At 34.3% G+C, this 27,955-nt stretch overlaps 5 protein-coding genes across 9 annotated transcripts in view; 1 reads left to right on the top strand and 4 right to left on the bottom strand.

Moving 5' to 3' along the window:
* The window catches only part of LOC117784361 (laccase-5), a 31,501-nt gene extending 24,615 nt beyond the window's left edge, over positions 1 to 6,886 (bottom strand). Inside the window, exon 1 of the mRNA XM_034622084.1 lies at positions 6,348 to 6,886. Coding sequence (XP_034477975.1) covers positions 6,348 to 6,486 — 139 coding nt within the window. The 5' untranslated portion in view covers positions 6,487 to 6,886. The remainder of the gene's footprint in view (positions 1 to 6,347) is intronic.
* A 2,468-nt stretch (positions 6,887 to 9,354) lies between these two features.
* On the bottom strand, positions 9,355 to 9,911 carry LOC117784507 (von Willebrand factor). The gene is made up of 2 exons (XM_034622258.1): positions 9,814 to 9,911; positions 9,355 to 9,606 (listed from the first exon to the last, which is right to left on the bottom strand). Exons 1-2 carry the CDS (start codon positions 9,887 to 9,889, stop codon positions 9,413 to 9,415), a joined length of 270 nt encoding a protein of 89 aa, XP_034478149.1. The 5' UTR covers positions 9,890 to 9,911; the 3' UTR covers positions 9,355 to 9,412.
* A 2,554-nt stretch (positions 9,912 to 12,465) lies between these two features.
* On the bottom strand, positions 12,466 to 14,031 carry LOC117784774 (troponin C). Its single transcript, XM_034622588.1, has 6 exons — positions 13,894 to 14,031; positions 13,798 to 13,820; positions 13,474 to 13,507; positions 13,017 to 13,415; positions 12,909 to 12,929; positions 12,466 to 12,657 (listed from the first exon to the last, which is right to left on the bottom strand). Exons 2-6 carry the CDS (start codon positions 13,798 to 13,800, stop codon positions 12,653 to 12,655), a joined length of 462 nt encoding a protein of 153 aa, XP_034478479.1. The 5' UTR covers positions 13,801 to 13,820; positions 13,894 to 14,031; the 3' UTR covers positions 12,466 to 12,652.
* Positions 14,032 to 16,978: 2,947 nt separating this feature from the next.
* On the bottom strand, positions 16,979 to 22,989 carry LOC117784758 (troponin C). Of its 5 annotated transcripts, none has more exons than XM_034622566.1 (5): positions 22,843 to 22,875; positions 17,900 to 17,927; positions 17,441 to 17,836; positions 17,347 to 17,370; positions 16,979 to 17,280 (listed from the first exon to the last, which is right to left on the bottom strand). In XM_034622566.1, exons 1-5 carry the CDS (start codon positions 22,858 to 22,860, stop codon positions 17,276 to 17,278), a joined length of 471 nt encoding a protein of 156 aa, XP_034478457.1. In that variant the 5' UTR covers positions 22,861 to 22,875; the 3' UTR covers positions 16,979 to 17,275. The 5 variants fall into 5 exon arrangements, with proteins under 5 accessions (XP_034478457.1, XP_034478458.1, XP_034478460.1 ...); XM_034622567.1 differs by lacking the exons at positions 16,979 to 17,280; positions 22,843 to 22,875 and adding exons at positions 18,770 to 18,884; positions 19,182 to 19,278 and having other exon boundaries at positions 17,336 to 17,370; XM_034622569.1 differs by lacking the exons at positions 16,979 to 17,280; positions 22,843 to 22,875 and adding exons at positions 18,770 to 18,884; positions 19,100 to 19,150 and having other exon boundaries at positions 17,336 to 17,370.
* A 2,165-nt stretch (positions 22,990 to 25,154) lies between these two features.
* On the top strand, positions 25,155 to 27,755 carry LOC117784653. Its single transcript, XM_034622452.1, has 2 exons — positions 25,155 to 26,998; positions 27,552 to 27,755. Exons 1-2 carry the CDS (start codon positions 25,164 to 25,166, stop codon positions 27,733 to 27,735), a joined length of 2,019 nt encoding a protein of 672 aa, XP_034478343.1. The 5' UTR covers positions 25,155 to 25,163; the 3' UTR covers positions 27,736 to 27,755.
* The last annotated feature ends 200 nt before the right edge of the window (positions 27,756 to 27,955 follow it).

The raw sequence follows: 27,955 nt of genomic DNA, 5'->3' as shown, positions 1-27,955 counted from the left end.
CGCAGATCGTGCAGCGCTTTTGATCTCTGCGATGGGAATATAAGTAATTTCAAGAAGAATTTTATCAAATTGCATTTTTAATTGCAAAAATCTTTTAAATTGGCATAATCCAATCGGAACTAAAATTTGAACGATCTGGCTACGCTGGATTCCCAAGTCTGATTGTCTTTAAATGAATTAGGAAGTGTGCACACTTTTTTACCACTTTATATACAGTACTAGCCGCTCACATGGACCACCCAAAAGCAGAATCAAGCATACTATAATATTCTTATTGACCATTTGTAAGATTATGTTAATCTTAAAATCTCTTTTGCAAAAGCCAGTTCAAGTTTTTATTCAATATTGTAACGGATGATGTGTTGACAAATATTGAAAGTTGTTACTTTCATAACTAATGGATGTGTGTAAGAAAGTTAATCCTTTTGGGCATTAAGTATATGCAGACATTTGAATATGAGAAAGTTGAAAGCTAGTCAAAGTCATTTATTGAAACATACAGACAAACTTATATCATTGCAAATGTGACGGACAGTGATAGAAAGACATAATGCGCTTTCAGTTTACGACTATTATAATATTATTAAAGTCAGACTAACAATAGAAGTTGAATCTTATCTAGTCGCATCTTAAGAGTTTATTTAAACTGTAGCGCGAATCAGACTCAAAATGCAGATCAAATGAACTGTTTTGTGGTTCTCTTGTTTGGCTTCCACTGGGAGTATTAATTATATGCGATGTCAAGCGAATTTCCGCGTTCCAAAGCAAAATCTGCGCATGTGAACGATAATGCGTACAGTATGTTTATAAAAAAAAAACTATAATAAAATTAGATAAACAAAATAAAATATCTTTCAGTTGAAAAATATTTTTTTTTTTATCCAAACAGTTACTGGGTCCAACTGTACATAAAATATGCATATCGGTTTTTATATACACACGTATTTTATTAATTTGCACTCAAGTTGTTGAAGTGGGTGTCTTATTGACAGCAATTTGCATATAATTGAGAGCATGCCATTTGTCATTGGTACCACTGTGCTGTGCTCAGAATTGCCCCACTGTGATTAGGGTTAGTTGGATGTCGGCTCAGGTTGTTGTCTTGTTGCCTCGTTGACTGAATCTCAATCTGCAGCTCGAGACTCGGCTTGCGGTCGACTTTATAGCCGAGTTCATTTGCAACAAAGTTTTGGCCAACACAAAACATTATTTGCTCTTGTTGTTGCTGTTTTTGCTGTTGTTGTTGTTGCTTTGGTTACTCTTGTTGCTGTCGCTTTTTGCCCCAACGAGTTTTCTGTTCCATTTTGCCTACATAGTTATACATTTACTAGCTTACAGTCTCGCTTATAAGTAAGTGTACACGCAAGTGTCTGTGTGTGGGTCTGTGTATGTGTGTAACTTCAACTATTTATTTATTTATGTTTATAAACGACAACAACAACTTGTGGCTGAGATACACGTCAACTAGTTTGTGTCGTGTTTTCTTGTATTTGTATTTTTGACCCAAATTATTTATTATGTTTCCAAGAACTGCACTTAACTGAATGCAGCTGTCACTTAAATGGTCATTTCTCTACTTCCAATTTTGTTGCTGTTCAAGATGAAGAGGAAGAAGGCAACTGAAGTTGGCCCAAAGCCAATGTTAATGAGCTGATGCGCCCTCTTAGACATCATCAATTTTTGGCCAAAGTGAGAAATGAACTCAAATGAAAATCGAAATGAAATTGTCATAAAGTGTTGCAGTTTATCATTGTTTAGACAGGTATCAAGGTTGTTGCGGTTTTTATTTTGCTTTTGTTTTCCTATTAGCCGTTAGCTACTTTGCTATTTATGGGCTGAAATTTCGCAATATTCGCTGGGTTTTGTTTGACGCAATTTATTAGCTAGATTTGAAGCACAAGGGTATTGCTTAATTTGGGCAGCAAGGGGGTAAGAGGAGGAGGAGGAGGAGGGGCGACAAAGATTGCGATTGATTTTTGCAAGAAATTCGCAAACGGTTTGCAATGCTAATTAAATTGCCACTGACAGATAGAAGGACAGACAGATAGAGAGATAGAGAGACAGAGAGATATTTAAAATGCAGATATATGTATGTATGTACCTCACATTGTATAAGCAAAGTTGTGCCTGATACCAAAAAGGAATTGATAAATTTTTGCGCGCTTTTGACCCAGTTTTATCCACCTTACGCATAAATTTGGCAAAACTTGTTGATCTTTTATGTGGATTATGATTTAATCAATTTAAAAAATAGAAACGCTCATAAACATCTTTGCTTTTGTGAAACATTTGGGTTGAGCTTTGTGTTCATGTTTTAATGTATCGATAAATAGTTAATGTGATTGGCAACTCGGCGTGAACTACCAACTTATATGTGCAATGTGAATTGTGTGTGAGTGAGTGTGTGGAACCCGTTTACTTACTCGTAATCCTGCACATTGAAAACATCACACCTGAGCTTATTTCAAAAGTAATTAGCTATAGCTTTTAATCACTTATTCTTGGGAATGACAGCATCATCGAATTCGAAATACATAAATTCATAGCTAAATACATGTGTACATATGTATGCACGTATGTTTGCGCATATGCATTGTGTGTCGCAATCTTTGCCAAAAACCCAAAAAACCGAACGTGACATTTGCCAGGCTGCCTCTGTGCTTTAGTAAAATATGTATCTCAGCGCCCAGATACAGATTGTGTTTGCAACGGGTTCAACGGGTTTGCTTTGGAATTTGAATTTGGCATGTGTACATACATACATACTTTCATATTTGTGTACGTGTGTAAGTGATGCACAAACATTAATATACATACATACATATACTGTCAGCTAGCAGCTACTTAACTAATTTGGTATATATGTATATACTCGTATATAAGTCACAAATATGTCCAGCAGAAACTTTGCATCAGAATCAAAAAACCATCATATCAAGTATACGGCTTAAAATCTAAATATCCAGTCGCGTCAAAAACGACAAGGACACATAAAGTTATTTCCTAAAATTACAAAAAACGCTAATATTTTTATTTGAAATGTTGAAGTATCAACCAACTTGACAAATTCTTTTTAGACATAATTGGAGCATAACATTCTGTCGCTAATAATTTGCAACGACACCTGGGTACACTGCTTGCTTTACATACATGAGTATTGCAAGCAGTGCTGCATGTAAGAAAGAATTTCAAATCATTATACCCCAAAGCTGCCCACTTCAAGAGTGTGCAGGGTATAAATAGCTGCTACTTGTTATAATAAATAAACTAAACCTTTTGTGATCTCTACATAAATAAATGTGTAACTTCCTACTCAGTGATTTTGCCATATATTGCGGATATATGTACATATTTGTATGGACGTAAGTGTGTCGCCATACAGGAAATTAGAGTAAATTGCCGCTGAGATTTTAGTTCGATTTTTATTTTATAATAATTACACCCATATTGCGTTCGACTCTGGTTGGTTTTTTTTTTTTTATTTTGTTTACGTTACCATCAAAGCCAATTTTGACAAACGTGAGCAGTCGCCGTCACAGTCGCCGTCGCAGTCGACGTCACAGTCGCTGTCGCTACTGCAGTCGCCATTGTTGTTCAAGTCGATTGCAGTATGATTTTGGGGTGTGGCCAATTTAACAGCAACAGTACAACTGAGTTACCAATAGCGTGGTTATTCGTACATATAAATATTTTCGCATGCACAAATATTTTTTAATATTTTCTAATAATCCAATCACCACAAAATGTCAAAATTAAAGTAAGATTGACATTCGAATGTATAGAGAAATATTTAAACAAATATTAAAATAGATACATATTTAAAGTTTACTAAAGCGATCACTACATGTCAAACATTAAATAATCAACGAATAAGTACTTCCTTTTCATAATGACAGATCTCTAGTGTCCCAAAGGCTTTGGTTTAAGCTTTAAGCCACACAAATCCCGTTAGCGGGAAATATACGCCTTAGGGAACTGTGTTTAAATAGAGCTTTCACTGTAAACAAATGAGTAAATTTGTAAAGTTTACCCATTAAAAAGTTGTTATTCACAATTACATCCTTTGGGTCAGGAATGTGGTCCATTTACATAGTACCGAGGTATGCAAACATTTCAAATGTTCGTAATAAACAAAAAGAAACGCAAAAAAAATAAACAACTTTTAAAATTGCCCACGGGTAATTTTCATTTTCCTTTCAACCAACAAAAACAAAAATCCAGATTCATAACTGTGAGTAGTAATTACACACACACATATGTACTTACATACATGCATGGCTGTATACATATGTATTTGCATACCAAGAGACGGATGTAAAATTGCGTCATCGCGACTCTAATGATAGTAAGCTGATCCATTACTATATAAAAACATAGTTCGATTTATAGATAACACTCGAGTGTACTTCTTGTCAAAAAACGATATGAATTCAAACAATTAATACGATAAATACTCCATCCCTGTAAATGCAAGCATTGGTATCGATAGATTACGAAACAGGATATCGATACAAAAAGTTGCGTAGTGATAACTTTTGACATGCTTTATCGACAGCTTGCTGGTGAGAAGAATAGTTAAGAAAAGACAGAGATGATATGAATAGAAACTGCTTGCTTAACGTTCATGCGTATATGTGTGTGTTATGAGAACTGATACTATTTGCAAACTTGATAGTACTATTTCCTGATTTGAAAAATGTTAATAAGTATAGAAAAAAGTGCATTCATAATTAAAAATTATAATTTTATACACAAAAGTTCTCTGATTATGGATTTGAGTATTGGGGGTGGGGTTGGAACAACAACTGTAGCATTTTATTTACATATCAGACAGACATAGATGCACATTTACATGCACCTGTGCACACATGAGTTGAACCCACTGTTACCTGCTAACGGCATTACATTTTGCAATTGATTGTACTCTCAATCGCACTCACAAATCCATTTCTCTTTCTCGCTGAGACATGCGAATGTCAAGTTTGACATCTGCATTCACACAATACATGTATACACTACAGTTCGATAGTCGCTTAGCTAGTGGATCTGAATAGATTTAAAAAAGTTATCAAAATTCAATGCCAAAAGCAAAGATGTAGTGTATTGTGTGCTTCGTTGTTATTGAGACTTTCTTTTACTTGATTATTTTATTTTATTTTTTATGTGTAATTATTGTTTTCCACTTTTCACAGACATCGGCTTGAATCTGTTATTCAGTTTAATTTCAGTTTAATTTCTATTTTTTTTTTTTGGCCTGCTTTGTGTGTGAACTTTGGCACTGGCAAGATTTTAATTTCGAGTGATTTCGATGTCATTCAGATGATAAATGGAAAGTGACGGCTTAAGAAACAACATTGCCTGGCTATATAAATCGTGTTATTGACACTTTTAGAGTGCGTGTTGTTGTTGTTGCCACCATTAATAACTTGTTATGCTCGTTGGATAGCATTTCATATGCTACTTACATGTATACATACATATGTACTCGTACACACAATGTATCTTTGTACATACATACATCCGTTTGCATATTGAGTATACGCCACGTTTGTTTTCCTCAGCGAAAAAATGAAAGTGCTCCTCGGACCGTGTACAAGGCCACTCTACCATGCTTATAAACGTTAATTAAATTTCAAATTTCTGCTCTCTTTCACTCCCGCTCACTCTCCATCTTTCTTTATCTCACTCTCAAATAATGTAATTAATCTTTAGTTAGTTACAAAGTTAGCGAAGATCAAATAAAGATCGCAACAGATTAAATTAATAACTTTGAGAAAAAAATATAAACAAATAAAGCAACACAATAAAGTAAACGCATCTATTGTTCGCTGTTAATTTTGATCATTAATCGTAATAATTGCCTGAAGATCTAAGTTTTCAACAAAACTAAATGCGGCAATCAATCAAAAGATCGATTGTGATTCGCATTAGCAAGTTTTTATTTCTTGCTAATGTTGTCACCAGCTTGAAGACTTGATTTGCGTTTTGACCTACTCGAGTACCAACAAGATCAGTGTTGCTAAACGCATTTATTTTAAGGGCTTGTTTCCTATTTATTTTTTTTTAATTTTGACAAAATTTAAAATTTCGAAAATTCTTGAAGAGTTAAATGTATTATTATTTGCTTAATAATGACTGAATTTTCTTATATTAATCAATTTTGTTAAGCAAATTAATAGCATTTTAATGAAAGTTTGCATCACAAAATTGGAGAGAAAAGATTATTTGAGGAAAAGAAATAAAAATGAAATGATATGTATGTCTAAGATCCTTATGGATGGAATTTAGACTTTACTCTTTTATTTTGCAGATATGCATCTTGGCTATAGGAGGCGGTTAAAACTTACCTTTAATTCGTAGATTCTGTTGGGGACTGCCGACACGTACGGCCTGAACCACTGGTAAATCCGAAAGTATTGCAATAACGGCAACAAGACCGAATAAATGTTTTAATCCCTTTTGCGACATGGTCCATTTGGCTAACATTTTATGTAGCAGCTAGTTACTGTTGTATTTCAATTAGTGATTGGATTATTTGTATTTCTTGTTGAACACAGTGAACACACAGATTGTTGCCTATGCACATACGTGTAGATATGTACATAGGTTCAAATATTGGCTGGTGACTAGTTTCAGTGCCAAAACAGGATACCAACAATTCGAAATGTGCAATGTGATGCGTGTGCGATGCGTGTGCGAGAGCGAGTGCAAGTGCTTGATTGACTGATTGATCAGGGGGGGAGTCGATTCGGTTTATCTAGCTGACCACTTATCAAAAATTGCACGAGTCTACGGAGTACATACGAAGCGAATACACAAACTGCTTGCTGCACAACGTTTCGAAGCACGCGCACCGCGTCTAAGCACCAAACTGAAGCACTAGGCGGACCCGTATGACTATATAAAATCTTTTCAGCAACTGCAAGCGGTCGCGGTCGCTATTGAGCTTACGAGCGAGTGAGCGAGCGAGCCAGCAGGCGACAGCGACAGCGAGAGCGAGGCGGGGAATGGCCAAATGAATCACGCGATGGCATAAAAAGAGCGAAAGAAGTTGCTGCAGCCAGTAGATACAACAATAACAACAACAACAACAACAACTTAAACTCAAGCTCAAGCTCAACTCCAATCTCTAGCTCAAGCTCTAGAAAGCTTTCGAAGCTCAAGCGAGCGAGCGCATGCTACCAATACAAACGAGCTAAAAAGAAATGTAAAACAGCATTGATTTCAACAAGAATACACACACACACAACACACACACACACTCACACACATATACAGAATATTCATTATTAATAATTAAATAATTCTAAATGCTTTATTTTATTCTACTGCAAAAAGCAACCACATTTTACATGTACACACGCATTAGCATTTGAGTGTGTGTGTATGCATCAATACCGTTAACAGCCGAATATCGTTTACGATCTGCCAAGGCTAATTGCAGTCTTTTTGATCGTATCAGAAAGTTGTTTTTGGTTTCATTCATAACTGCCCAAAGTCTTTCCTGTCATTTCTACTCAAAGGCAAGTTATATCGTAATCTAGGCACACACACTCACACACACACACACACTCACACATACAGACATTGTTAGATAATAGAACGCCTTGTGTGGCCTTTTGGTTACCTACATACATACATACATATCTACATACTTTGTATGTTAATAAATAATACGAGCACCTTTCTTTAATTTAAAGTAATTTTTGGTAATTAAATTTATGAACTGACAGTTTCAAGTGGAATTGGACAGCTTACACACACACATACACATACATATAAAAAGTAAAAGCAACCTGACCAATAGGTATTTTTAATAGCATTTTTATGGTATTTTTAAATAATTAAAAAGGGATCACATATACAATTTGTTAATTAAAAACAAGTGGGAAAGGCTATAGTCGCGGTCCCGACCATAGAATATCAGTTACTTATTTCAATAAATATAAAAGTACTTTAAAGAAATTACTTGTATTACTTAGAAAACACTAATTCGCAATTTCTGCTTTTCTACTTGTCAGATCTTAATGCGATTCAGTGGGATAATAGATAATATTACTAGATAACGTTAATAACCATAAAAACTGTATTATCTTAAAAACTGTTTGTGTGGTGGTTTTTTGCGATTTGCGAGGGCGGTGGGGGGCGTGGCTTAAATTTGAAATAAACTTGATCTGCGTAGGGTATATAGAAATATAGGAGTCAAATTTGGTTCCTCTACCTCTAATAGTCTCTGAGATCCTTTTGTTCATACGGACGAACAGACAGACAGACGGACAGACATACATGGCTATATCGACTCGGCTGTTGATGCTGATCAAGAATATATATATATATATACTTTATGAAATCGGAGAAGCCTCCTTCTCCCTGATACATACATTCCAACGAATACAATGTACTCTACTACTTATTTTTTAAGTAACGGGTATAAAAAAACAAATTGATGAAATACTGGAAGAGAATACCTTTTGGTTTTCTTTTTTAAATACTGCACGGTATTCAACATTACATGTGCTTACATCCACTAAAATTGTTATAGAATCAATAAGAAGGAGAAATTATTTTAGCGTTACTCTTAACTTTGCATACCAATAGAAAACTAAAAGTCTTTGCTAATAACTGGTATAGGAATTTAAACTTTTATGAAGTTTAAAAGAAACATTTTTACAAGCAATTTACTGAATCGATCGTTTTTGCCATTTAGAAAGTGCCATTTAGAAAATGAATTTGGCGAACATTTTGGTGTCATTCAATGTTGAATTGGAAAATAGAATGAATTCACTTTGTCAATATTTAATGCATTTGTCTTTTCGATCGATTTACTTTACTCTATAACACTAAGTAAATGTCAAAACTTTTGAGTAGATTTTCACTTGTTTAAATATTATTTGGTTTGTAAAACAAAACAGATGCGTCTGTTTGCTTTGGTAATCGGCACACAAAGAACGTGTTTATATAATAAACACACATGACAATCGTCAGAATGACCGCATTTGCTTAATGTCAAAACATGTAGGGGGTGACGACAACCGACCAATGATGGTAACGAACCACTTTCCCCTACTAATATTTAGTATAGTTAGATATCCTCTGAATATGCATTTTCCTCTCAACCACTTAATCGGTAGTTAACCCCAAACAGATTTGCTCCAACGCAGTCTGTCAGTCGCATGTGAATTGTGGTCTTGAAATTGCATATGAAGTTGTTGTTATTTTCGAGGAGCAACATGTCTCTACATTTGCATACACATACATATATGTATGCACCTTGTGGTTGCAACGGTCGACTGGCCAAGTTTGTACAATGTGCAAGGTCAATGTCGGAGCCGATTTCGATGGTGAAATTTCGTCTTAAGCTGAATAGATTTATTACCAATTGAAACATGTTTTCAGTTTGTATTTTGAGAATTCATACAATCCATCGCTTACAGCTGCTCCGCTTGATGCATGGTCCTGTATCGGAAGCCTTTCGCACCCATCCCTCAGGACAAGCACAGCCAGGAGTGCATTCTACGGCCTTGCACTTGCGGACCAAGAGGTGACTCATGCAGATTCTTGGACACGGTGGCATGCAGTCGACCTTCACATCATTGTATCGGCATTCTGTAGATAAACATTCGAATTAAGTACGGTTCCATCTTATACCCTCTTTCCCCTACGAAGTTTAAACTTTTTTTTAGTTATTGTTAGAAGAAAAGTCTTGTACAGGCTACAAATGTACATATTTAAGAATAATTTATTTAAGCTTTGTAGTCGAAAGAGGATATGAATTATATCATCCAATGGGGGCATTTATAATTCTAAACTCACCACCTAGAAATGCATTCAGATGTGCAGTTGTCACTTTTAGAAAAACTACTCCTAATATTGCAGCGCTAAGTTTCATAATGTTTCTGAAGAATCCAGACATTAACATCTATATATTTTAGCTCCCTAAGAGTTGTAGTTTCCAACAAGTTAGTAGCGCTAAGTTATTCGTTATGCTACGATCAGATTGTAAATTAAATTTGTAACGACAGACAGCCGGCAATTTCACATTATGTTCCAGCGTTTATTTAGAGTAATATGTTAATAACAACATATCTATAACAATAAATATACAACTATTAAATACATTAATTTAATACAAAATTTATATTTCGGTTTGTCCTCTTGCTTACAGTTCATATTATGTTCTTTTAATGATTCAATATTTCAAAATGGTAAATGTTACAATTATCTATTTTAATAAAATACAAAATGATATGCATACAGAAAAACACTAATTATAGAATTTGATCCGGTTCCGGTATTTTTCGCTGTTGAAACCCCTATTATAAATATAAATTTTTTTGTACTTTTTAAGCACTTTGTTCATCGATATCCGTTATATATTTGTATTAAAAGGTCTGTGGTTATGTGAATACAATAAATACAAATATTTTTGAATATAAACCCACCCAAGTATGAGTTGAAAAAAATACACACACACATGCACCCTGAGATAAATAGATCCGCGGTATATTTTATTGTATATATGTAAATACATAAATAGAGAAAAACCTGCCCACAATTAAAATACCTTCACTTTCAGTTTCATTATGCCTGCCAAATAAATGATTTTTATCTGCGTAAAGTAGAAACTGGAATAAATAAGAGAATTTGTTGCTTTATTTTGTTTTGTGGCCAAACACCTCCGCCCAAATGTGGCATGAGAAAAACAAAAGACTCTTGACTTTACAAATTTATTGGCTTTGTTAATGTGATAGGTTGCTAATAAGAAAAAACTGAAAAAATAAATACAACTCTTGTAGCAATACTGTGAATCACGATTTTATGCAAAACTGAATGCTTTTTTGACTCACTTGTGTTTCGTTACGATTACTGCTGGCTAAATTGCGATTATAGCATTACAATAGTTGCAAACTTGCCACATTTTAAATTTGTTTTTCATAGTTACAAGTTGTTACATTTACCAGCGTTCAGCTTCCAGGCATTCTAATAAGATATCCACGAGAGCTCATATTAAGTTCAATTGCATGACTCTTTAAACTTTTTAAATGAACAAAGTTCATCATACGATACAAAATATCAAAATATGGATGGAAAAAAAGCGTATCTTGAACAAGGAAGCTCTAAGAAAAATAGTATTCTGTGTACAAATATAATAATCTTGGTTTTGCCTTCCCAATTGCTTTCTAGTTTTTGTATTCCAATAACGAATTTTTCAGAGGTAACAATGTCCTTCAATTGAAGTAAGCTTCACAACTATAGTAGCTAAAATTCACAGAATTTGTATATACAAATGAGTTTTATTTATAAGATTCGTTGTTTTTTATTGAGAAGATTCCATTAAAAGCGAAAAAATATAGTTGGGATATTAATCGTAAACGTTGACAATAGATCAAAAAGCAAAATTGAATATGAGAGCGATGACATTATAACTTTAATCTAAATGAATACCAGTTGCTGAGGAGGACAACGCTCGACCTCTCCTATATCTCTATGAGTGATGATAATAATAAACACATATATTAGATAATCTTTTTATTTAGGAGAACACGGATTTGTTTTAGTTTTTTGTTTGAATGGCTTTTCAAGCGGGTTTTTTGATTTTTAATTAATTCATTTCATAGTCGTTCAAATGCGTAACATTTCCCCTATTGGGCATTAGTGTTAGATTTACGGTGAGGTTGTCAAGGACGCAAAAGCAACTCAATAAGTGAAGCAGTTCAAATAAAACCAAATGGACTGAAACGTCATGAAGTGGCCAAACCTCAACAACGAGATCTAAATCGATTTTAAATTGCTTTGGTCGTTTCCAATTGGCACTGATATTGCAAAATGTGGAAGTGCTGCTTTGTCGCCGCATTTTCTCGCTACAATTTGCGGTCCAGATCAAAGTCAATTAAAACAAGAAAGAACGATCAATGATTTTGGGTTTGTTCGAAGCTTAAATACTCTTGTAGATATTAGCTAACCTCAAAAAATATATAGAAAATTCCAGATCGGTTCACAGAGCGGTTGCACAACAACAATACAACAAATTTGTTTTATTTTCTAAATTGTTTTGCAGTTTTCTTAGAAATGTTAAGCCTACAAACTGGTTTATTAAAAATATTCCAATCGTTTTTTTAATCAAAATCGAAAAGACTAAAAATCAAGCTGATATATATGTATAGGCAGTAAAACATAAAGAATTAAATTTAAATAATTATATTTTTCGAAAGCGAACCCTTATTTTAAGAAAGGAGTAAGATTTTGCTTGATAGCCGAATAAATTCCATTCAAAACTTGACCCAAAAACTGAAACAGGCTGTTCAAACAAGCTGACATTTAGGTATACCTCGGTCGATGTAGAGTATATGTAGAGTATACATATGTACAGGATGGACAACTACTATGTTCCCACAAGCTTCTAGTATTTATAATAACACTTGTATCCGTTGCGGTTACTGGAAACAGCCGAAATAGCCGAAACACTTTGCTATAAATCTTATATTTATTGAACTTTTGGAATATATTTCATTGTTTATGCATAAATTGACAAGAGAATTGTGGTTGTTGTTAAATTCAATTACCGCTCAAAACATTCGAATATAGAACACACCCAGTGTATTTGATATATCCAGAGGTGTAAGACAATGGTCGACTACTTTAATTGCGAGATTTATCCTGAAACGAAACAAGTAATCTAAATGTAATCAAAGTAATAGTAAGTAAAGGGAATCAGTAGAAATTATCAAGCAGCGTGTAAACATAAAACATAAACAGCAAACATAACAAGTATAGTATGATGATATAAGCATTCCATGTGATCTAAGATCAGAATTCTTTTTGACATGCTTTCACTCTGTGTTCCACAGTAAGAACAAAAAGGTGATTGGATGGACAACACAACAAAGTCATAGTTTCTGGAATATTACCTGTCATCACTTGCATAAACTCTGCAATTGATTGTTAAAAAAAAGTAGTACAATATAAAGTATAGTAATCATTTTGATTGAAAGCGTCTGTATTCAAAGAACTCTTACCATCGAAATCAACAGTTCCCGATCCATCGGCATCGATTTCCTCAATGATCGAGTCCAAGTCTTGGCTAGAGATTTTATCGTCGAGCTCGTGAAGAATTCCTCTCAGGGTGGCAACTGTGAGATATCCCTTTCCTTCCTTGTCGTACACACGGAATGCCTCCTTCAGCTCAGCCTGCAGAGCAGCCACATCCTCCTCGACCTCGATAAAGCGAGCTCCAAGCTTGCAAAATTGTTCAAAATTCAGTTTATTAGTTGTTCCCTTATCGACCTCCTTAATGAGGGCCTTAACTGCCGGCGGTTCGAGTTTCTGGCCCAGAATTTCGAGAATGCTTGAGACATCGCTATGATCGATCCATCCAGTGCCTTCCAGATCAAAGGCCTTAAAGGCATTGCGAAGAACTGGCGAAAAGACAAACTAGTTAGGAGAATTTCAGAGTGACAAACTGTGTTTATTTACTTCTCAATTGATCCTTGTCATATTCGGCTTCAGACTGCAAAGGAAAATTTATCAAATTATGATATTTGCTTTATTTTGTAATTAAATAAATGGAGATGCGAAAAGTCAAATGATTTATAAGTAGATATGTACGTATAATCGTACCTATTTTTGTACCCTACAAATGCCCTCTACGAGTACGGTATGTTTTTCAATTTCTATCAAGGCCAAACATTTGTCGAAACCAACAATTAAATTGATTTATGCCCTGTAGAGCATTCATTGTGCACTCACAACATTTTTAACAGTATTTATTCCGAATTATAGATGATATGATAAACTCACCATCTTGCAAATGAAAGTCCAATCTAGGGTAAGTTAAAAAGACCAAAACTAATTAAAAAAATTTCGAGAAAGTGCAGAACGAATCGAAATATTCACCAAAGATTGATTTGCACCAACAGAAAAATTAACTTTCGATCAGATCGAGTTAGCGCCAGCGTCTAAGCAATTCGACTTCTGTCCGCCGTATATAAACGACAGCGAATGCCTACGGCAAATGTCACCACGGTGCGGGATAACAACAACAACACCAATACCAACGACGACCCGTACAAATTTCACAGCAATCTGTGAAACAAATGCCAAATTGTCGACGTCGTCTTTGCCAATCGATTCAATCCGATGCAATGCGAAATGATGCGATGCGACACGATGAAAGATACTCAGATACTCGTACTTATGCAAGTTGCAAGCTGCAAGGTGCAAGCTGCAAACTGTCTGCCTCACGCACACGATGCCACTGACCCGATGACTAAGCATCACCAAAGATCAGTCAAGTTTATTGAAAATGCCTTAATTATTAGAATTATGAACCGAAAGCAGTATGTGTCCTTCATCAATTAGAAGCGAATGGGATGCTCATTCATATTTAATTCCAAAACTTATACTTTGACAACCTGACATGACATCTTCAAATCTTTAATATTTATTTATTTATTTATTCACGACTAAAAGCAGTCGGCAACGAAAACTTACTAAGTATAAAAATTAAATTAAGTTAATATAAATAATGAACTGTACAGAAAAAATTTAAATTATATCTGGGGTATGCAAAAATTATAAATGATCCAACATTTGTTGCAAGAATTGGGGAAACCCCTGAAAAACCCAATCAGATAATTAAGATTAGTGTTGTTATTAGTAATAGTATGAATGTTAGACTAGTGCAATAAAATATAACAAGTTTTAGTATTATTAAGGTCAAGGATTTAACGAAAGGTATCGGAAAAGTGAGGTTTTCAGGGAAGGGATAGAGAGCTCTGAGGAGAAAACGTGAAAGAGGCTATTATAGTTGGTGCACAAAGCACGAAACGAACCGTGTGAAGCGTAATCAGTTGTGCATGTAGATAAAAATATAGGCTTGTAATTCCTAGTAGACCTGCGGGGGACCGAAAAGGTGAGGCGGCCCAGAAGGGAACTAGAATCGACCTAGCCAATAATCAATTTGTGAAGAAGAACAACACCAAGAGTTTTCGATTAATTAAGGACGGAAGATTGAGAAGATGAAGCCTACCGGAGTACGGTGGTAAACGAAGGTTGGGATCCTAGTTAAAACCACGTAAGGCGAAAAGCAAGAATTGCTTTTGAACGATACAATTCGATTCTGGTTTATTTGATACTCCCAATTCATTAACAGTATTCCAGAACTTATATCAGAGTCCGTTTACAAACTGGACTCGATGTCCAGTCAATTATAAATGTTCTGTCTTCATTTTAAAATTTCCTTTTCATCTTATAGCAGTCGACAAAATAAATACTTACTATTCCACATGGATTTAAAAAAAGAATTATAAATATAAAAGTCTTAATTTATAACTGAATAGCGGAAACTGTCGTCCGCAGTGATGGCATTTGCAAGGATTGGGAAAAAAAAATTCAATCAGATCAATAAAGGCATCTCTACACTCAGTAAATATTGTGTTAAACAAATAATATTCAATATTAATTGGACATTTTATAAGTAAAGAGAAGAAGAAGAATACCCGTTACTTAAAATATAAATAAAAGGTTGTTTTGTGTCCGTTGGAATGTATGTAACAGGGAGAAGGAGGCATCTCCGACCATATAAAGTATATATATTCTTGATCAGCATCAACAGCCGATTCGATATAGCCATGTCCGTCTGTCCGTCCGTGTGAGCGCCTAAGTCTCAGAGGCTATTAGACATATAGATACCAGGTCAAGTTTGTTTTAAATTTTTAATACGCCCCATCCGCCCCCGTAAAACGCGAAAAACCTTCCGTCCGTCTGAATAAACACAAGAGTCTTAGAGACTAAGAGATAGATAGACAGATTTCTATAGACCCCATGCAGAGCAAGATTGTTCCCATTTTAAGCCACGACCCACTTCGCCCCCGAAAAATCAACACAGACACTGATAATAAGTTTTTGTGGTAATTAACGTTATCTATTATTATTGTCTATTATCCCACTGAATCGCATCAAGATAGGACATGTAGAACGGCAGTTATGGCGAATTAATGTTTTCAAAGTAATACAAGTAATTTCTTTAAAGTACTTTTATGTATATTGAAATAAGTAACGGGTGTCCTATGGTCGGGATCTCGACTTTAGCCTTTTCGACTAGTTTTATTTTAAGTTTCTAAGTTAAAGTTTGTATAATTATTTATTTATAATTTAAGTTTAGTTTAGGCCATATTGACTCGGCTGTTGATGCAGAAATACTACATGATTTCATGTACCATCGACCAGTAAGATCATAAACCTTTCATCTGCACATCTTACTTTTGTCAATTGTAAAATCATAGCTATATCAACTGTTGTCAATTGGGCATTATCAAGATATCACTTTATTATACTAGGAAAGCATACATTTTTCCAATTGAATATCATCTAGCCTCGGACTGCATGTGCACGGCTTATGCCTATTAAGTTCGTTGTGGCCTTGACATATTTTAAGGCTACGGTTAAGGCTAACACTTGCATCATGGCATTCACAAGAAGGCAGAAAGAATAAATAAATCGTTAAAAATTTAATGCATGGACTCCCTATTTATGAAAAACATCTGAACTTTTGGCAGGGCTGCCACCAAGTTGTAATTTGAACTGGCATTCTGCAATACTTTTTGAATTAAGGCCTGGTCGAATTTACACTGCTTTATTCTCACCACTGCCGTCTTCTACTGCATCCTAAAACTGCTTGCAACGCCATTTTCTGATTTTACCTCAAACTCCTGTGCAGTATGCTAGAAGGTTAAATATGTAAATCTAAAATATGTAGTGTGTAAATTGTTTAACCCTGAATATCCCATAATAACGCACGTCACTTTCTGAAAACACAAGTAGTTACCATTTGTCCAAACTCACAAAGAAATAAAAACACTGCTTGTAATTGTAAATGTACTGCTTGCAAACGCTATACACAAAATTAGCAAACACATACTGCTTGCTACATTCCACAGGTACCCTGCTTGCAGCAGCAAATAAAACTGCAAGCAGTGCGTAAATTGCAAGGAATCTTCGCTTTTATTCGTAATGTAATTTTAATTTTGAATTTTTTTGATAACTTTATTACAAATGAGCTGTGGTGAGGAAAGGTCTAGTTTTTTTTTCAAAAGGTTATTACTAAAATAAGGATGCATTAAACTCAAAAGATATACACATACAAATTTGTATTTACAGACAATAGAAAACTTAATTTTAGTATATTTCTAAAAAAAATACTGGAGACCTGTTTTAGAACTGGATTCGAGAAGACAACTTTCGGTATAAGCTTGAGAGATAAGGCGGCCGATAAAATTCAATCTAAAATTGTATAAATTTAGTCAGTAAAGCCATCAGAAAAGAGTCGATTGCCTGCTTAATCATCACCTCCGGTCATAACTTCCATAAATTCTGAAATTTGACACAAATATATATAAATACAAATATTTAGAGACATTGAGGTTTTTCAGCTGGTGCTTACCGTCAAAGTCCACGGTGCCGGAGCCATCAGAATCGATTTCCTCTATCATCATGTCGAGGTCATCGTTCGTCAGCTTGTCGTCCAACTCGCGAAGAATCTCCCGAAGAACCCCGGTTGTGATATAACCATTACCCTCCTTGTCATACAACCTGAAGGCCTCCTTCAATTCGGCCAACATGGCTTCCGCATCCTCCTCAACGAGGAAACGGGCAGCCAACGTTGTGAATTCCTCGAATTCAATTTGCCCAGAGCCATCCTCATCGACCTCAGCTATAATTTCCGCTAATGTCGCTTCATCTAACTGATGTCCCAGCATACTCAAGATGGTTCCAACCATAGGCGTGTTGATGTATCCATTCTTCTCCGGATCGAATGCGTTGAATGCATTTTGCAGCACTTTAACCCCAAAGAAACTATCCTTAAGAACAGATCTTTCCTTTGAACTCAATTAATACTCACGTGCAATCTGTTCCTTTGATAGTTCGTCCTGTAACATAGCAATAAATCATATAAACTATTAGTATTTCTTTTTATAATTATTGTAAAGCTCAAAAGTTTTCTCTTCCCGTCGGCATAGTTTATTATTATAAGTTCGGTTTTTTTTTAGTTTTCTGCATGTTATGAACACCCATTCCAGACATGTATTTCTAGAATATTTAGGTACTTCATTAATACAAATAGGGTTCGCTATAAATTTATGTTGTTTTTTATATTTAGTTTTACTTTCTTACTAATCACGGTAAAAATCTAGGATTTCATAACTTTTCTTTACATAGTTTTATTTTCTTATTTACTTTTCAATAAATTAGCAATTCAAATTCATTTTGTGATGTCCAAAAAACTTTTGTTTTCTTAAATAAAATTCATAACAGTTACAGATGTTGGAACTTTATTGTCATTATATTCTGTTTCACCATTTATATCATATAATAATGTAATATATAATATCATATAATAATATTGACAATGTAATATACTGAAGATGAACTGAGTTAATATAGACCCTCAAATTAAAAAAAAAATTAATTGATATCAGTTCAAATCATAAAATTTCAACGTTTACTTTAAAAATTTTTCTTTTCGTTTTTTAAACCGTTTATAAAGAAACTGTCGTCATGGATGTTGAAATGTTACAATCACTTTATTATATTTGATTTAGCACTTTTAATGGCTTATGTGTAAACAGATCTATTCACTGATCGAGTTCGAAAATATATTTTCTTATCATGCACACCTATGTTGGTTTTTTGTATTTCGTTTTCATAATTCGTTGTCTTCAGTTGTGTATTACAATTGAAAATTTGACAATTTTGTGAATTATAAACTTACAGTCATGTTGATCGTTTAAGCGTTACACCGATTCGACGAGCAGAGCGATAATCAAGTTTGGTAACACACACAGACTCACACACACATACACACAGAGACCGCTATATTAAGGCAACTGAAGCAAAGACAAACAAAAAAAACACAGAAGAATTGTTAAGTCGCGTTTGATTAGAATAAAAATGAGAGATGTTAAGATGATTGAAATTTAATGCTTAATGTATTCACTGTACTCGAATCCGTGTATCACTGTAGCCACTTCCAGGTGGCAGGTACCAAAAAATTGCAGCCCAATCCCTATGTCGGAAGACTATCTTCGGATGACTCAGATACCTCAGATATCTCGGCTGTTGCAGGTGAAAGATACAACGGAGACGACACTCGCTTTACAACTGGTAGCACGTTGTCCATTTACCTGCATCGCCACAAAGAATAACAACATCAATTTGATGTCGTCGACCAAATCGAAAATTCTGTCATATTTGTTTGTCTGCCGCGTCCTTAGCTCTTAGTCCCCTGCTTTGTCAAAATGGCAACATTTGCATTAGATTCTCGCATTTATTTATAACTGCAGGAAAGTGCAGATATCAACACACTCTCATAATTTGTATTTGCACATAAATAAACATATGTACTTGTAGTGCAGACAATTTCTCAGTTCTCGTTTTGGCACTCGAAATACTTTTGTCACTTTACAGTATATCAAAAAGAATTTTAGAATTAATTCTCAACAATCATATTATTGTTAGTTGCGCGCATTCCCTACCTCCTCCCCTCCCTTCCATCACTTACACTTCGAGAGCAAAAACATAGGCATTGAAAGAGAAAGATATATACTATAGAAAGGGACAGAGATAAAGAGCAGCGCAGCATAAAATATTCTAGCTTTTCCTTCTTCAGTGGCGGACAAAATACTTGAGAGTAAAAGTATAATGATAATTTCTCATGCCAATTGATTAAATATTGAAGGTAAGACTTATCGACTCAAAGTTACCCTGTAGAAGGGCCTCCCTATTAAAACAAGAGTTTGCCAAAGTCTTTAGAAAAGAATAACGTACTTAATTATGCGATGAATTGAGAAAATTATACTTACACAACATACATAAGTATATGCTACAGCATTTCAATTGTGATCTAATATGCATAAGATATGGGATCAACTATTTATATTGCGATAGGACCGGGTCCATAACGATATGGAAATTATGCAACAGTTTCAGGATTGATGAAAAATTAATCTATATTGTTGGGTTGCCTTAACTTCTATACACAGAAAAAAACAAATTATTCTAAATTTCTTGATTTTAGCACGTAGTTTTTAAGTATGTATTCAGAATATTAATGTTAAATTAAGATAATATCCTACAGAAGCCCAAAAATGAAAATAATGTTGAAAAAAATCGAGCTTGATTTTATTATTTTGTACTTGGCTTACGGTACATCTGACACCGCATTGAATTGATTCTAGCCCGGAATCCCGGGTTTTATTTTCTGTGTACATTTGACAAAACTCACCATAGCGATAATCACGATTAATAAAACCATTGTCGCAGCTACGGAGGCAAAAGGGACATTTAAACCCGGGCCCCGTAGTCAAGGATCTCCGAGGCTTTCAATTGAAATGAAAACAATCAATAAAATAACTAAGCAAATGGGAACCTTTAAATTTCTTGCCTTGATCCCCGAAATGTCCAAAAACATATACGATGCAATCCGATTTTAAGAAGGAATCAAAGCGAAAGGAAAATCGGTTCGGTTATATTTGTCTTAAAGTTTTTGATTACTTTTTAATAGTTTCGTCATGGTTGCCGTTTTTTTTTAATACTTCGATGATTCTTAACATTTTTATTAAAAAAAAACTAATAAAGGAAAAAAGTTTTTCTTACTAAGACTTAATTTTCACCCGACCGGTCCTATGACAGCTATATGATACAGTGGTCCGATTTGAACCAACTTTGGATAGGCTATATAAAGACAAGTTTTATGTACACTCTATCAGTTTGGTTACCATATCTCATAAAACAAAAAAGTTTTTATACTAAGACTCAATTTTTACCCGATCGGTCCTATGACAGCTATACGATATAGTTGACCGATTAGAACCAACTTCGGTAGGCACGTATAAGACTAACTTAAATACATATTCTATAGGTTTGGTTACGATATCTCATAAAACTAAAAAGTTGTTCATACTAAGACTTAATTTTGGCCCGACCGGTCCTATGACAGCTTTATGATATATTGCTCCGATTTGAACCAACTTTGGACAGAATATATAAAGCTATTCTATCAGTTTGGTTACGATATCTCAATAAACAAAAAAGTTTTTCATACTACGACTTCATTTTCACCCGATCGGTCCTATGACAGCTATATGATATAGTGGACCGATTTAAACTAACTTCGATCAGGATGTATAAGACTAACTCAAATGCGTATTCTATAAGTTTGGTTCCGATATCTCATAAAACTAAAAAGTTTTTCATACTAAGACTTGTTTTTCGCCCGATCGGTCCTATGACAGCTATATGATATGGTGGTCCGATTTGAACCAACTCTGAACAAGATATATAAAACCAAGTCATATGCTTATTGTATCAGTTTGCATTAGATATCTTACAAAACAAAAAAGGTTTTTCATACTAAAACTTGATTTTCGACCGATTTTTCGTATGGGCGCTATATGATATAGTGGTCCGATTCAAAAAAAGATACAAACTTGACCTGCCTGCAATATAGAGGAATCTAAATACCAAATTTGGTGTCACTAGCTTTTAAATTGTTCTTATAATTTAGATATGAGATTTTTTTTTCGATTTGTGGGCGATAAAGGGGGCGTGGCCGAATTTTGAAACAAACTTCATCTGCTTGCAATATAGAGGAACCTACATACCAATTTTGGTGTCTCTATCTCTTAAAGTCTCTGAGATCTAGGCGCTCATACAGACGGACAGACAGACGGACATTGCTATATCGACTCGGCTGTTGATCCTGTTCAAGAATATATATACTTTATAGGGTCTGCCACGCCTCCTTCTGCCTGTTACGCACATATTCGTTAAAACAAACCCAATAGAACCCTGTACTTTTTTTAAGTACGGGGTCTAAAAAGCTGAAAACGCTTTCTACTGTCAATCTATCTTTTACAAAAATATTTTAATTTTGAGACTTTTATTCAATACAACAGTTAAACTGTTAAGGACAAACAAAGCAGTACATATATATTAGATAATTGATAACACCTTAAAAAATTGTAATTTAAATTTGTTTATCCAACTTGGGGGAAAACGATAGAACAACTTTATAGAATTCACATAAATGTAGGAATATATTTTATGAATCGTTATACATGAATCATTTTATAATGAATAGTTTGTATAAAAGAATATCGGTTTTTTTGTATGTTTCATTTCAAAAAATTAATATCGGTTACGGATTTAAATTCTGGATTTTAAAGTTCACTTGCACCTTGATAAGAAGTAATAACTTTTCTCGTGATGCCGAAGATACTCAGAATATCCTTTGCTCACCAATTCCTGATTTTGCTTGAGACTTTCTTAAGTTCCCAAAGCATTTTAGGTGTACACATTTTTTATCACCTAGAGTAAGAAAGCTTGCATTTAGCAACTTTTTTATTTATGTAACGTTGATTTAGTTAAAATATGTAAGGGTATATAGATATATACTTTTCTTAATCCGGCAATTATATTTCATCTTTTGCAAATACTTGCACAATTTCATAAGCCCTATTTCCTGACGAAAATATAATTTTAGTTGCATTCAGCAGCAAACACAAAATTCGAACTCGATTGGAATAGAAGAAACTTCACATCATATTTTATGACTCTCACTATAGTTAGTCTCTGAGTATGGCGTATTTAATTATGCAGGAAAGTTCCTTCCTACACTTGCACAAGTGTTTAATAAACTTTTCTTGTCAATCTTTAATGTTTATGGGGTATAACTATGCAGATATTTTACTGGAGCTCATCAGTTCAAGCCAAGTAATAATAATAAATTAATTTAAATTTCTTAAAGAAACGTGAAATTCTTTTTATCGAGTATCTTGTACAAACCATTGTTGCGTTGCCCATCTTTATTGAGTTTTATTTATTGAGTGTTGTGTAAGTGAAATCTTTATGGACAATCAAGAGATAGCGAAAGAAACCAGTGAAGAATGATCCTTAAAAACACTTTTGCAAACGCGGAAATTTTTATGTTTGATCTAAATGACAGAACTGAACTAACTGGACCAAGTCAAAATAGATGATGGAGGCACACGAACGGAAACATTCATAAATCGGACACACACAGAACGACACATGCACGTCAACATTCATGAGTGTACGAGTATATTCAAATATTCGCAAGTCTACATATATTTGTAGAAATACAGATGCAAATCCAACAAGTAAGTACGATACAACCGAATCGATTTTCTCGCACACAGAAAATGGCGTGGAAACGATTTTTGACGTCGACGTCGACGTTGCGAATCCACTATAAATTGTCATTCCAAATAAAATTAAACGATACTAGTATAGTAATTCAGTGATGCAGCTAAAATTATCTAATACACAGATACCCTATTTTGCGTACAACTCCACGATTGGAAAAAGGGGATTACCATGTAAATCAATTTGTACAGAAGCGCGGGCAATGCCGAATAATACTTGCTAAAAATAAAATACTCTTTCTTTTACAATAAGTTAGAAGGGCCGTTTCTTATAGCAAAGTACACTGGGTATACAAACACAACAAATTGGTTTTTGAAAATTTAATTTGTGATTAAAAAAATAAGCTATCTAAAAGCATATCATTTAATATATCTCATAGGTCTTGGGGAAATCTACCACAATACGAATAATGCCGGGTAATGCCAAGCAGTAAATGATGTATCTCATCCATTCATCATAATTCCTCTACAAAGATACAATTCTCATTATAATTAATACTTATGTCTCTAAGCACTTATAACAATATGAAATGTTCGGATAATGTGACCAAAAGCAACTGTAAATTCAATTAAATAGAACAATTTGTGGTCAAGAGCAAGCCACTACACTAAGTCTATTTAAAATCTATTTTCCTTCTCTATTTTCTTCTGTTTTCCTTTTGAAAAATGTGTGTATGAATATGCGAATCTATTGGAGCAACCACAAGCGACTATAGAAACTGATTCAATGCGTTTCTTGATCTTTGAGAATGTCAAAAAGTCTTTTTATTTTTACATGAGTAGGCAATATTTTAAGCAAATTAATTTACCTACATCATTGCAACAAGAAACACCTGTATGTAAGTATGTCATCCCATTGATAAAACATAAAGTAAAAGTGCTGCGATTAATGTAAACGTGTATCTGGTAAAAATCAGTTCTCAATCGCAGAGAGGATAAATACGAGAACATCATGAAACAATTATAATACCATATACAAGGGGTTCAAATGCTTTGACGTTTGGCGTATGTTTATGTATTTTTAGGTACGAGTTTCTTTATAAATAAATACGAGTACGAGTACGAGTACAATTGCGATCATTCCGTTGCGGCAGAACACGTTTCCACTCACGTGTGGTGAGGCAATAATCTAGCAGTTTTCATAGCAATGTGGGACTACGAATACGTGTGTGGATCGTGCCAAGTTTTATAAATATGCACTTACATACCTCTATCTCTAGCTAATTTAATTAGCAATGAATTCTCGTTTTCATTCAATAGTGTTTGGCTTTAATAAAATGGCATAAAAGCAACGCATCTTTCATTTGATAAGACTAGGCAAGAGTATGAGCAGTTTTCTTGCCAAATAGCCAATTAGTCAAACATGTCCATCTGTTTCCTTCTCTCTCTGCAAATTAGCTGTCATAGGAACATGAAAATGGTGCACAGAAGCATGGTCGCCATTTTGTTCCAGCCTTGGCGCCTGCTCGTTTTATTATCGCTATCTCTTGATATCGATAAATCATTGTCTGTCTCATTTGCATTGAGTGCAAGTTATCGGGCATGGATGATGCACACACTCTTACGCCAAAGTAGAAATGACCTTTTGTATACCAATGTGCAAGTTAAAGAGTATCTACGAGTATATACACATATCATATTTTGCATGAAACAAATACATATGTAAATTTTTTCTTTGTCAAAAAAAGTACTTGACTGCATGTATATAATCGATAAATCTCTTAATTAGCCAATTTGCATAATAATGGGGGAGTCGGTAATCTAATCAGTTTTATTTTCATAATATCTAATAATAATATGCTGCGCCCATTCACTGATAATAAGCATGGCTAATTTGATAAATTAATCACACAAATGGCAAAGCTGATTAGTACGCTGAGAACCAACTTGAAACATCGTCAGGAATCGCTACAATTGAAAGACTAAAATATCAGTTTATTTATGTTTAAATCAAAGTCATTTGACCTGAATAATGAGGAAAATTCGAAGCTGCCGGAACATCTATATCAACCACGCAGAATACGATGGATGAAGTACATTATAATTCCAGTGGGAGTCTGTTTTGTTCTTCTTTTAATTATATGCAATATAGACTTCTCGACTGAGCAATCACATACGAATCGGAGCAAATACTTACAATCCGCCAAATGGTGCACAACCAATTGCAAGACATTTCAAACAGGTCTATATTGCGTTAAAAATGTGAACAATTTAAAGAATTGCATTGATAATCTTCTCCTTCACATTGAAAACTACAACTTTCCGGAGGGGATTATTACTAGTGACGTTTTTGCAGACGAATACAGATTGCAAAGTTTGGTTTTAAGCAATTGTTCCTTGATCTATATAGAAGATGGTGCCTTTGATCGAACCAACCTACGCAATCTACAGGATTTGGAACTTCTTAATACCCAACTCAAATATATAACTCGGAAAACATTTCAAGGCCTGCATAAACTCCGCAATTTCTCCCTATTTAACAACCGCAAAATGATCACATTTGAAAGCTTTATGACACCCATCGCAAGCACAGTGCGTTCGGCATCTATTCATCAGCAGTACAGTGGACATTCAATTTATACACCGCTTGATTTTTTTGGCACTGTAGTCTATAAAAATCTTAAGAGCTTGGATCTTAGGGGAAATAACTTTGGAAGTATACTGGAAATGAATTGGTTTAATAATATGCCTGTCCTGGAATCATTAATCTTAGCAGATTGCCGATTTAACAGTATCAATTTGGATATAAAAGATGAAACTGTTGGCAAGTTACGATTTTTAGATTTAAGCGGAAATCGATTACTAAAGATTAGTTCAGAGTTTATAGCGCATTCAATAGAAAAAGGCATTCGATTAAATCTTTTAAATCGCAATACTAAGATCAAAGAGTTTACTGTAATGCCATCGACAATTTTATCGAAGGAAATTCGCGCTATTGACTTTGATATTTCAGGTGATACTGATGCAACCGATTCTATTGAATCGACAGTTACCACCACAACAACAAAAACAACAACAAGAAAGCCACCAAGACCTGGACCTACTCCGCCAAAGACTACACCCAAAACAACAGAGCCCACAACTTTGAATACAACTGTCCCATTAAATAATACAGATATTACCACTCCTTTAGATGAGGATTTCACAACTCAATCCACATTGAATAATACGGAAATTACCACTCCTATAAGTGAGAATGTCACAATTCCTTCCGATCAATCAGATATCATCTGTCTCAATGCTGCTAAAGACACAATCTATAACCTATCGATGGTCTGCAATGCACGGTTTAGAATTGTGCAACAAGTTGAGAGCGTACTGTACATTACTGTATCCCAAGTAACCTATGACTATTGGAATATGGTTTACTTCTCACATAATTCTTCAGTAAGTTACGTTCATGCGGAAGACATAGATGTTGGATTAATGGGTAATATGACAGTGACAGTAAGGGACTTGAACTGTACCACATCCTACGTATTTTGCCTGATGCAAGGGACTGAGATCTCGCCATTTAATTGCCAATCTTATCACACAATGATGTGTGATAAAACGAAATCATCCTGGTTCGAGGATCACAGTGTAATGATCATAAGCCTGGCAATTGTCGGTATTTTGTTGTTTGTAGTTATAGGGGGACTCGCCATGTATGCCACCTTGTGGCATCGTCCGACTTGGCTGTGTGGCAGCAAGCGATTGCAACGCACGACACGTGACTCACTCACCATGCTTCTCCTGCCGCCAAGCTATCAGAAGGAAGCGTATGCTGCAATTAGGTAAGGTATACAGCTAGTCAAGTAATTGTTTTGACAAAAAAAAAACATTTTCTTCATATTTATACACCGATAAAAAAAATTTCTAAAATCAAGATATGGGTTTCAAAACTAAGCATTTTAGTCTAAAAAATACGTCGAGAACATAAAATTCTCGAATTAAGAAAATACATCTTGAATTTAAAAATACTTTAAATAAAACCAAGTTCTTATTTATAGAATAAATGTTTTTAAAATTAAAACCAATTTGTTTCATATGAAATAGTTCGTATTCATACTTTCCTAACAATTTTGTTTTAAGAACTTTGATTTTTAGATGAATATTCTTAGTATGGTCTTAAAATGTTCTTATTTTGAGAACAAAATATTTAAGTTGAATGTTCTTGATTTTAGAAGTTAGTCTTATTTTTCAGTGTATATATTTACTTTATAACAAATTCTGGTTGCTAATAATCTTATAGAAAAATATGCGAACTTCATTCTTTGTCAAAACAATTACTTGGCCAACTGTAAACATCGATACTAACTCAAAATCTCCGCTCTAATTTTTGTATAGAAGCAAAAATGGCGATGATGCGATTGGTGATTATGTGGCATACTATCGACATTTGGAGCAGGCGAAACTTTATGAAACAGAGTCCAATAAATACAATATTCCCCCTCAAGAAAGCGCTCCCCCCGTACCGAATACCAACAGTCATACATATGAATGTTTTGATTTATACGAGGAACTTTCGTGATCGTAAATAAATGAAATTACAAGTAACTACGATTTTTTGTAAATAAAGTATAGTATTGTATATAAAATAAATGTATCTAGTTTATGTATTGGGTTATCACTTATTTCTTTTGATAAGCTAAATGCGTATTATCTATATCAGTAAATACAATTGATTCGGTCGATAAGCCAGAATCTAATTCAAATGTATTTTTGTCAATAAATATAACATTAGTTATTTG

Source organism: Drosophila innubila, assembly GCF_004354385.1.
Source record: "Drosophila innubila isolate TH190305 chromosome 2R unlocalized genomic scaffold, UK_Dinn_1.0 1_C_2R, whole genome shotgun sequence".
In the NCBI taxonomy this organism is placed as follows: Eukaryota; Metazoa; Arthropoda; class Insecta; order Diptera; family Drosophilidae; genus Drosophila; species Drosophila innubila.
Note: the sequence above shows the minus strand (reverse complement) of the source record. Positions and strands in the feature narration are given on the sequence as shown.

Bases quoted from the DNA above. Each gene is read 5' to 3' on its own strand.
- LOC117784507 (XM_034622258.1), bottom strand. From the start codon at position 9,889: ATGAAACTTAGCGCTGCAATATTAGGAGTAGTTTTTCTAAAAGTGACA. The intron at 9,607-9,813 runs GTGAGTTTAGAA...GTTTATCTACAG, and splicing joins TCTGAATGCATTTCTAGGTG to AATGCCGATACAATGATGTG.
- LOC117784774 (XM_034622588.1), bottom strand. The intron at 13,416-13,473 runs GTAAATAAACAC...TCTTTTCGCCAG, and splicing joins TGACAAGGATCAATTGAGAA to TTCTTCGCAATGCCTTTAAG. The intron at 12,930-13,016 runs GTAAGAGTTCTT...AATCAATTGCAG, and splicing joins GGGAACTGTTGATTTCGATG to AGTTTATGCAAGTGATGACA.
- LOC117784758 (XM_034622565.1), bottom strand. The intron at 17,837-17,899 runs GTGAGTATTAAT...TTGGGGTTAAAG, and splicing joins ATCAAAGGAACAGATTGCAC to TGCTGCAAAATGCATTCAAC. The intron at 17,371-17,440 runs GTAAGCACCAGC...GTCAAATTTCAG, and splicing joins CGGCACCGTGGACTTTGACG to AATTTATGGAAGTTATGACC.
- LOC117784653 (XM_034622452.1), top strand. From the start codon at position 25,164: ATGTTTAAATCAAAGTCATTTGACCTGAATAATGAGGAAAATTCGAAG. The intron at 26,999-27,551 runs GTAAGGTATACA...ATTTTTGTATAG, and splicing joins GAAGCGTATGCTGCAATTAG to AAGCAAAAATGGCGATGATG.